The sequence below is a fragment of the Cnephaeus nilssonii genome, assembly GCF_951640355.1.
Source record: "Cnephaeus nilssonii genome assembly, chromosome: 16".
In the NCBI taxonomy this organism is placed as follows: domain Eukaryota; kingdom Metazoa; phylum Chordata; class Mammalia; order Chiroptera; family Vespertilionidae; genus Cnephaeus; species Cnephaeus nilssonii.
This window is the reverse complement of record NC_137087.1, coordinates 42,181,251-42,192,023: the sequence shown is the minus strand read 5'-3', so window position 1 is coordinate 42,192,023 and position 10,773 is coordinate 42,181,251. Positions and strand designations below refer to the sequence as shown.

Here is a 10,773-nt window from a genome sequence, read left to right as displayed (position 1 = left end):
CCGCGCCAGATCTCCGAGCCGTGCTCGCCGGCTCCCCGCCCTCCGGGGCCGTCGCGAAGCTCCGCTCTCCATACTGAGCAGTCCCAGAGGCGCTCGGACACGTTCCCCGCCGATAAAGATCGGCTCGGCGCTCGCTCGCTCCGCAGCCCGAAATCTCGCCATTTGCGTGGCTCGAGCGGCCGCTCGGGTCCGGCCGGGAGACGCCAGGTCGCTCCCTGGGGGGAAACGCGAAGGCAGCGCCGCTGCTCCCGCCGCCACCCTCGGCCCTGCGCGCGGGGGTGGCCGCGGGGCCCGGGCGGGGGAGGGAGGGGGTCGCCGCCCTTCCTTCCCCTCCCCCTTGCCTTCCTTCCCAGCGCTTCCTCCCGAGGGACCCCAGCTTCCCGCGGGCCCGGGGTCCCCAGAGTCCTGCCGGGCGCCCTCGCTTCCCTTGCCCGGCCCCGCTGCCTCCTGAAGGTTACGCGCCGCAGCAGCGGGGAGCAGGGGACACCCGCCCTCGCCGCCGCCTGCGCCGCCGCCCACCCCAGCGCCTGCCGTGGGGCCCGGCCGGGCCGGCCGTGCTGCCGGCTGCTGCCACCGCAATCCCGACTCCTAAATCAGCGCGGGGAGGCGCGCCCTCCCCCACCCGGCTGCCCGGCTCCCCGGCTCCCCGGGCCGCGATTGGTCGCGCGGGCGCCCCCCACCCCCTGGCCGCGAGCCCCAGCCGCAGCGCCATTGGCTGCGGGGCTCCGCCAGGCTTTACATAAGCCCGGGCGCGCTCGAGTGGAGTTGTATAAAGCGGGCGGGCGACGTCGGGGCGGGAGGCTCGAGGCCAGCCCGGGACCGGCTGGGCGCAGGAAGGCGGCGGCGGCGGCAGAGGCGGCAGCGGACGCCCGCGCTCCGACGCCCCGAGGCGGTGGGGGTGAGAGAGCCGGAGGATGACTCCCAGCGCTGGCCGCCGCGTGAGTACCCGCTCCGGACCCCCACCCCGTCAGGCCCCTCAGGCGGAGAAAGTTTCTCCCGCCCTAGGCTCCCCGCCCGCTCTGCCCGCAGCGGTGGCGGGGATGCCGCCCGGAACCGGGGAGATAGAGACCGCCACGGTGGCAAAGGCTTTGCTCCTAACTTGCCAAGAGGCTCCGGACTGGACTGGCGCGCAGAGCCTCCCCCGCGGGCTGGGGGCGAGGCGGGAACGGGGCCGGAGGTGGTGGAGGGGTGGGAGCGAAGGTGTGGGGCGACAGCGCTCGCAACTGGGGGCGCACTGGAGGTCAGCGGTTTGGGGAGGGGGCGTTGGGGCTGGGAGGGGCGGAGCAGGGGAGGAGGGATGTGCTGGGGGTGTTGGGCAATCACCCAGCCAGGCAGGCGCAGCTCTGGGCCGGGGAAGCTACTGTGCCTGAGCTTCCAGAGTGCGAAAGAACCTGGGGGCTGGCGCTTCTTCCCCGGGGAAGCCAACCTCCCCGGCACAGCGCTGGGTGGCGGAGAGCTCCCGGAGCCAGCCCTGCTCGCCTCGCTGGTAGCTGCCTTTGCTGGACAGAGGTGTGGTCTCCTTGCGTTCAGCCTGTCTCAGGCGAGCCAGGTCCAGGGTTCCCCCCGGGAGCCGGAGGTCCTCCTGTAACCCCGCGGGGACACATGGAGGCTGTGAGGGGTAGCAGGCCAGGCTTGGGGGCATGCCCAGCAATGCAGCGCACTTCTGTACAGGACAGTGGTTGGGAGCCCCGGTTAGTCCCAGTTCTGCAGAAACCAACTCAAGAATCCCAAGTCATCCCAGCCTGGATGGGAGGCTCTCGGGGTGGCTGGGCAATGCCCCCGGGGCAGCGGGGCGCGCACGCCCCTTCCTCTGGGCATGACTAATGAGTATTGCTGCTGGCTGCTGCTGGTAGGGTGTGCACCGGGGGTGGCTTCCGTGCGTCCCAGGAGGTGCTTGAGCCCTCCAGACAGGACACATTCTTGAGTCACACTTGAAATGTTTTCTGGGATGGGGTGTAGGACTTCCCAAGTGGAGCCATGTGGAAAGGAAGGGAAGGGGACAGCTCGGTGATGCTGTCTGGAATCAGGAGAGAACTCGTGCAGGAAGAGAAGCGCTGTTGGCTTTTTTTACCCTGGTGACTCGGGCTGGAGACACCCAAGACTGGATTGGAGCAAATTCAGAGTCGCACTGGACCTCACTCCCAGCCATGAGGAAGGGGAGATGGAAGATGGGAAAGTGGGAACATGGCGGTTGATCCAATATGGCCTTTAAGGAAGCATTTTCTCTCCCTCTGACTTGATTAAAAACATCCTTCTGGCAGCAGGTCCTAAAGTTAATTTAAGAGGCAGCGAAGAGCGTTGAGGGTCTTGGTGCTGGCGCGGTGGAACACGGTTTGAACATTCCGGTTTCCAGTTGGCACTAATGGTCTCTGGAGAAGGTCAAAGGGCGGGCTGCTCAGTTGGAGCTGTATCCTTCACCTGTACCCCATCCCTGAATAAGGGGGGGGGGCGGTTTGAACTCCTACAGTAGCCACTTCAGCCTGGAGATCTTTTATGGGGGCTACCAAGCCATATCCCCAAACCCAGCTATCCTCTGCCTACAGTCAACATTTTCCTGCTGCATTTCCCAATACTTTTTCCTCCACTGGGGATTTGTACAGCAAAATACCTGCTTGTTACTCTTCCTTCCCTTTTCTCCATCTGGGCTGCACCTGGTGTTTTGAACCCTGATGCTTATTATCTGGCACCTTGATGTCTGATTAAGAGGTCCTGTCGCTGCACAGGAGTGTCCCTGTGCATGTGCGGGCCAGTGGCCACTGTAATTCTAAGTAGTGGAACATGGACTTTCATGGAGAGAGGACCACGAACCAGGAAGGTCGTCTTTTTAAAAAGCTGTGACAGTCTCCTCCTGTTCTCAGTCTTCCTTGCCTCCTGCTAAGGTGAACGAAGCTGTCCTGCGGGCTCGTTGGTCTCCAGTAGGGGGCGCCAAAGGCACCCACCTCAGGGCAAGGGCCTCACTTCTTGCCCTTCACTGGCCATAGTAACTTAATGTTCCAAGCAAGCTCAGGCCACAGCGCCCAGCGGTCACCTTCATGACTGAAACCCTTCTACCACATGCTTCCTGGACTTCGGCTGTTCCTGTGACCTCAGGTGCAATGGGGCAGAGGCAAATACAACATTCCAAGGAAACAGCTCCTCAGCCCCACCCGCCCTCTGAGATCCTGCCCGTGTGCATGGTGGTGGTGTGTTCTTTGAACTCATTAAGAGCTCACAAAGCCAAGGAACATTAGAGCTAGAAGAGAGAAATCTTGACGAGCATCTAGTCCAGCCTCATTTCATCTCCAACACTCACCTGCACACTTAATTTACAGATGACAAAACCGAAACCCAATAAAGGCAAGTAGCAGGTAGCTATTTTGCGATAGAGATAGGACTGGATCCTAGGGATTCCCAGTCCTCTACTCAGAGCTCTTTCCACTCTGTGACCTGCTTCCTCTTTACTATGGAGATGGACATGTGTTCCCTACACAGTAGGTACTCATAATGCTGATTGATCAGAAATAGGTCAATTAATGAATGTAGTAATTTGGGGAAATTTCCTTTGAACCTGTTATTTAGAATGAGGAGGTGAGCAGCAGATAAAGTTCTTACAATGTACATATACAGGTAATAGAAATTCCTAATTATTATTTCCCCTTACCTCATTATTCCAGGTGGGTTTTTTAGGCAAAAGCAGCGCGCTCCAGTTTCTGTGTGTACATTTAGGAATCAGAAGTGCCCACTGCCTCACAGTGTCTTGAAACCCAGGCCTGCAGCTCTTCCTTTCTTTCGTTAAGGTGTGCTGGAGTGGGGTCACTCTGTCTTGCAGTGACACCGCAGCCTATGGGACCCCCAGTACTGGGTGAAGCGGAGAGTTTCCAACCAGTATTTGCCCCTTTCCCCAATCTCGCCGCTCCCAGCTCAAGGTCGGAGTGCTAGGATGTTCTATTTTTGCAAAATCCTTGTGTTAGGACTTCTTGGGTGACTTGGAAGATCCTACCATTTTCCATTGCCCTTTTCCTGTTCTGTGAATCTGGCTGTCGACATCTGAGCTGGGCCTGGGAAGGAGGTTTGCTGGGTGGCCTGTGGCCCGCCCCCTCTGTTTCCCCTTCCACCCTGCTCCTTTGCACACTGTGTGAAGTTCCCCTTGGACTTGGCAGTGACCCCCAGGAGGAACCAGTGCTGCCGCACAGAATCCCAAGAGGTGGATCCTCTTCTGCCCCTCAGGCTCACCCGGGGGATGATAGTTGCCAGGGAAGATGCTTGCTGTTCCTCATCTCCTTCAGGCTCACAGGGAAGTTGGGTCTTGACCTTCCGGGGGATGAGGGAGGCAGTGGGGTAACGTGAACCACCAGAGAGCAACAGCTCCTCCTCTGAAGCGGGGTCTGAGAGGCTGTGCTTGCCATCCGGGCCAGCTCCCAGCTTTAGCTAAAGAATTGTGCCAGCTTTCCCAAAGCTTGGTCTGGTTCTGGACAAGGTCTGAGGAATATAATTACATAGACGGCAACGATAGCACCGGACCTCTGGTGGCTTTTTTGTTTGTTTGTTTGAATGGGGGAGAGGATTTAGAGTTTGAGAAGTGGCCTTAGACGTCGAGAAAACAAGAAGTCGCCTCTTTCTTGAGCCCCACTGGAGAATGACCCGTACCCCACTCTCCCTGAGAAGGCAGCCCAGTGTAGCGGATAGGATACAGGCTTAGAATCTGGCTCCCCTGCTTTTCCTGGCTTAGAGACCTGGACACACCGCTCAACCCCTGCACGTCTGCTTCCTCCTCTGCAAAATGCTGAAGCTGGCAACCCTGTGATGAGGGTAGGATGGCGAAGATCAAGGAAGACCGTCTTTCACATGCCTCTGCCCTGGGTTAAATACACAGAGGTATCGGTTGGGAGGAGATACTCTGGCAGGACCACTGGGAACCACATTGGGACCTTTCCCAGCAGATGAGGCTGAGTGTCCAGGTTTGTACATCAGCCTCTGCTCACAGCAACGTTTGGGCTGACGGACAAGGCCTTCTTGGCAGGGCTCCTCCCTTGCTGTCTTCCCTCCCCCACCGTGGGGCTTTCGTTTTTGGGTTTTGCCGTGCTTGGGGAAAATAAATTTTACAAGTCCCAGGATAATTCTGAATGTGATGGAAGGCCCTGAGCTATTGATTCCTGGGGAAGGATCTTTGTGCTGGGAGAAGCCTTCCTCGGAGCCCAGTGATTTAAGAGTGCTGACAAATCCGTGTTCACCGAGCCTCCTGCAGGCTGCAGATACAGGCTTCCAGGCCAGCTGGGGCTCTGCGAGGGATTTCTGGGGAGCCTGGCTGGTTGTTTTGGGGACATAAACCTATGAACTCTCCTTAGGAGAAAATATGAAATCAATTGGCTCATTATCACACCAAACACACCCTGGACCACGTAGGGCATTTAAGAAATAGGAAGCAGCGAAGGGCTGGGAGGTTGTGTTTAAAAAGTGTGTGTAAAGGTGTAAAGGGGTTGCGGAAGAGAAAGGAGAGGAAGATATTTTCCCACTAAATCACTCAAGATCTTGACCTTATTGAAGTCCTTGGGCAGTGGCTTTAGGGGCTGCTTTGCATCCCAGACATTTGGCAATTTCTGGGGACATTTTTGGTTGTCACTACTGGGGTAGGGGAAGGCTACTGGCCTGCAGTGGGTAGGGGTCAGGGATGAGGCGAAACATCCTACAGTGCACAGGACTGCCCTCCGGCAAAGAAATGTCTGGCCTAAAATGCCAACCGTGCCAAGGTTGGGAAACCCGGGACTGGACGAGCGTTGCAGCACAGAATCAGAGCACGTGAGAGGTGGGAGGGGTCTGAGAAGTATTCTCATCCAACTGCCCCACTTCTCAGCTGAGGACCCTGCGATCCAGAGGTGAAGGCACTAGCCAGGGTCACACAGCAAGCAAGTGGCAAAGCTGGTCTGGAACTCGGATCTGCTGTGTCCTCAGATGGACTTCCCCCAAAATTGTTATGAAGATTAAATGTGAGCTGTGAAAACACTTAGAAACGGATAAAGAGACTATTAATATTGCTATTATTAAGAATTGGGGAGTTTGCAAAGTTCTATTTCTAGCTACGCCACTGACTCATTGCAGACTATTGGGTGCACCATTCCCGCACCCCCATGCACCCCCATGCTCCTCTGTGAGTGTGTGTGCTGGGGGGGTGGGGGGGTCTTAGCAAACGATAAGTATATCATAATCACTATCTTTAGAGAAAAGTCCAAAGATTTGCCCTTCAAAAACCCTAGGCGCTTAAAAGATAAAATTTTCCTTGAAAGAAATCATGTTGACTTGGTAAGAAGTAAAGCATTTGCTTCTTGGAAAAGTTCCAGTACCCTAGCCTTGTAAGATGGTTCCAGCCCAGGAAATCTGATCAACATCCGGAGGAGAAACTGATAGCTCCACAAATGACTAGCGACTAGATTTGTCCCCACTCCTCCGGGAAGGGGAGGTGGCGGCTCCCCTCCACCCTTTCCTGCTCAACACTCCTGGCACCAGAAAGTTCTGCAAGGAACTTCGTGGAGGGATGGCAAGGTGTGTTTATTAATTAGTAAAACCTTGTTTATTTAACAGGCATATACGTAAAGATCTCTTCCAAGGGACGTTTTGACATATTACTTTAATTAGCCACAGAAGAATCGAGAGTGCAGAGAGTGTAAAATGACCCTTGCTGTTGTTCCCAGTTACTCTTATCTTTGTTTGCACCCGACACGTACAGTGACAAGGTCACAGGGATCACTGCTGAGCTCAGGGTGTCCCACTGACCAGGGGAGGGACTTCAGGGACTCCCTTCTCTACCAGCAGCCTCCACCCACGTGGAGAGCAGCCCCAAGTGGAGGTGTCTTGTTGGCACCCCTGCTCTGACCTCCTTTGGTAGACACATCATGACATGCAAATCCAGACACAGCTCTCAGGAGGGACCCCAGGCTGGGACCCCGAATCCTCCCCGCCCCCGCATGGGGGGCTTGTAGGATTGATGGGAGCAGCCTCTGCTGGTGTTTTCATAGACGGCCTATCCCTGGTCTTGCACTCAGGAATGGATGTAGGAAGTCACTTGAGACTCACCTTAGAGGACCAAGGTTATGCCTCTCCTTTCCCAAATTGGGGGTTGGAGGTCACGCCATTGATCCCATTCCTGTTTCTCCATGAATGTCCTGCATGTCCGGGGCAGGCCCTTTGGCCTCGGGAGGCCGGTCCTCGTAAGCAGAGGAGTGGGGCAGGGAGGCCCTTTCATCACCAGCAGTCTCGGCTTTGCACTGGAGTCCTGCACCTCACATCGGAGAAGCTCTGTATCCAGGTGGGGGAATGAGGGTCCCAGCGGGAGAGATGCTGCCTTGTAAGCAGAGTGGGGGGGAAGCACTGTGTCTGTGCTCTCAACTCTAACTTCAGTGCCTAGCACGGTGCTCGGCATATGAAGGGGCTCCCTGGGCGCTCAGAGGGTGAACAAATGCATAAGTAAGCGCAGGTGGCCATTCTGGGGCAGAGGTGGTTCTTGGTATTAAAGCGGATCTTCAATCCGGACTGGGTCAGGGAGGCCAGTTTTCCTTCTGGCTCCTCCTCCCCAGAGCTAGCACTTGGCATCAGGGCTCTAAAAACCTCCACAGGTCCCGCGGATCAAGCAGCGTTTGAGAATCCCATCCCACGAGCTGGTGGCCAGCGCTTAGCCTTGAGCAAAGCCAGGCCCTGGATGCTCATTGCACTCCCCCTCTCCACCCCCTCCCTTTCCCCCCAGGCTGCTGCCAGGGGCTGAGTGCAGGTTCCCTAGCTAAAGCAGATACTAGTACATAGGTGATCATTTGGATTTCCGATAAAGACAGAATAGGGAGTAGATAACTGCTTCACAAAAAGATTGCGGGCGGATGCTTTTAAATAGCAAGGTCCACAATGCATTTTAAATGATCTAGGAAAAAATCTGACCCGTAGACACGCAGGCCTGGAAAGGAACTTTGGAGGTCATTCCCACACCCTGCCCCACCCCCACCCCAGGATGTCCAGATCTCACTCACTCTCCGGAAACTCGGCCAAGCCTGGCCGTCCTGCACACGGCTGCCCCAAATCTAAAATGCCCTTTCTAAAATGCAAGTCCGATCATGTTTTGGCCCGACTTCAAAACCTCCCCACTGGCATGACTCCAGGCTTGGCACCTTGGCAAAGCAGGCTCCCCAGGCCCCAACGGCTGCCTCCATGCAAGACGGTCTCTGTCTCCTCCTGCATCCTACCTTCTCTCCCACTTCATACCCCCTCCCCCCATCCCAACACTGCATTACCGCAGCAACAACTGCATTTATGGCAGGCACCCATCACGCCCTGTCACAGCCATGCCTTGATCCATAGGTCTCTGCCACCTGGAATGCAGCTCCCCTTGGAATCCCTGTTCCCCTTCTCCAGGGAGCCCTTCCTACCTGCCCATCCCACCCACCTCGCTGGTTCATGCCTCCTTCCTGTGGGCTCTGTCTGGACTTTGTCCCCTGTTCCTACGCTGAACTTCTCCCCCTTGTGTTGTGGCTCACTCCTGGTAGACTGCAGCCTCTTTGGCTTCAGAAGCCATGTCTTATTTATCATTTCCCACCTGGCCCACAGGCTCCTACAAAATGCTTGAAGAATGGATGTGTATATTACAGTAAACTGAGGGGTTCCTCATTTGAAAAGCAGTATTTTGAAAGTCAAAGAACTCCACTAGGTTCCCAGACAAATTAGAAACAGAAGCAAGCCTATTCTTCAAAGTCTTACAGGCCCTTGCATTCCATTCAGCATTTGGCAGCTCCTCCAGGAAGGGGAGCACCTGGTGGGCCTGGATCCGCCTCCTGAGATGCCTTCATTCATTCAACCAACATTGATTAGCTGTAGTAATAGTCCGATTGTCGATGCTGCCGCTGCCTGCCGTGCACGGGCTTTCTGTCTGCCAGGCACTGTGCTCAGCACTTCACACTGTCTCGTTTCATTTCCCCTCTTACAGACCAGGAAGGCTGAGCAGTTAATAATACTTATTAAGGACCTGCTATGCCTTGTGCATAAGGCTAGGAGCCGGCATTTGTCCTCTCGCTTTCAGAAACGCCATTTCATTAGCTTGCTGGTCCCTGTGGCACCTCCTAGCCTGGGTCCCTGGAGTTTTCATCTGCCTTTTCTGGAGCAGGACCAAGTCTCCTCTCTGTCTGAGTGCAGCCGCAGGCAGCGCCTGGAGCTCTCTCCAGGTAGAGGGGAAGAGAAGGAAGCCGTGCATCTCCTCGGTGCTGGGAAGACGCATCGGACATGGTGCCCCTGGGAGGTGCGACGGTGCAGAAGGTCTCGCATTTGTCTTCCGGGCTGGCCATGCAGAGGACCAGCATAGGGACAGGATGGAGAAACGCCAGTGACTAATGCCAGCGGTTGAGACATTAGAATGTACACTCGCGGGGGCAAGGACTTAATTTTATTCCTGCTGTTTTCCCAGCATTCAGAACAGTGCCTGGCATAGAGTAGGTGCACAAGAATATGGAATGAATGAATGAGTGAGTGAGTGACTGACTGACTGTGTGGCAGCCTCCAGCTGTCTCTCCCACTTGGCCATGGCATTTGCTTCCAGTCCCGCCCCCCATGGCCTTGTCCACACCCTGCTGCTACAATGTTCTTCCCTACACACCACTCTTGCCAGGTCATTCTCTAGCCCTTCTGGCTCGTGTCTCTCACGAGGCCTCCACAGTCCGTCCCAGACTCCTAAGCTACGCTCCTTCCACCAGTTGTCCTGCCCCCATCCCGTGCTCCAGCCTCATTGAACCACACAGTCCTGCTCGGCCACTGCGCACACACTGGCCCCTCAGCCTGGAGCACTTTCTCCACCTTATCCCTCTGGCCAGCTCCCCACCGCCTCTCTCTCCGGCCTTCCCCTGCTGCCCCAGCAGAGGTGCTTGCTTCTTCCACTGTCTTCCCATCTCACATGGTTTAAGACAAGTTTGGTGTAGTGAGGGAGACTGTTTAGTGCCCAAGAATACCAATTCTAGAGCCAAATGGCTTAGGCACAAACCCTGGCTCCACCATGTACTCGCTGTGTGACCTTGAGCAAGTTACTTAACCTCTCTGTGCCTTAGTTTTCTCTAATACAAAATGGGGACAATAGTAGTACCTGCCTCACAAGGTTACTATGAAGATTAAACCTATATGAAGGGTTACAGTGATATCTGGCACATATGGTAGGTTATTATTACTACCCATTCCTCACATAATATAGTACTTGTCACGTGAACTGTTCCTCATATAGACTTGTTACATGAAATTGCAGGGTCCCATGAGTTAGGCTGAAGAGCGACACAGTCAGCTCTGAGATTTGGGAAGGGAGCTCTGATAGCTGTGTGGAAGAGAGGTGAGAGGAGGGGGGAGCAGTTGGCAAGTATTGCTGTTGTCGGGTGAAGGACAGAGGGGCAAATCCCTGGCAGTGGGGACAGACACACGGGGCAGTTCTGAGGGAGGTTCGTGAAGCAGAATTGACTCAGTGAGCCAGTGGCTGCAAAGAATGAGGGAGACGAAAGTGCCAAGTATGACACCAGAGTTCCAACCTGAGTGGCAGTGTTGGGCTTTGAAGGGGCCCAGGGAATAGCATCCCACTTCCCTTCAGAACCAGGATCAATGGAGAGAGAGAAAGGGGGAGGGAGAAGGGAGGAGAGAGGAGGGGCTCGGGCAGATGGAGATTAAAATGCATCATTACAGATACAGCTGTTTGGAAGGCCAGGCTCTGGAGTGGGGTCCATGGGGCCTGCTGCTGGGCCTGCACCTCCAGCTGCAGTGCTCCTGGTGGGTGGGGGCGGGGCTGACCCTGCC

General features: G+C 55.8%; 1 protein-coding gene across 2 annotated transcripts in view; it reads left to right on the top strand.

Moving 5' to 3' along the window:
• Window positions 1-800: 800 nt before the first annotated feature.
• The window catches only part of CRTAC1 (cartilage acidic protein 1), a gene marked incomplete at its 3' end in the record, with an annotated part of 133,068 nt that continues 123,095 nt past the window's right edge, over window positions 801-10,773 (top strand). For both annotated transcript variants that reach the window (XM_079794201.1, XM_079794200.1), the window contains exon 1: window positions 801-938. In XM_079794201.1, coding sequence (XP_079650327.1) covers window positions 915-938 — 24 coding nt within the window. In that variant the 5' untranslated portion in view covers window positions 801-914. The remainder of the gene's footprint in view (window positions 939-10,773) is intronic.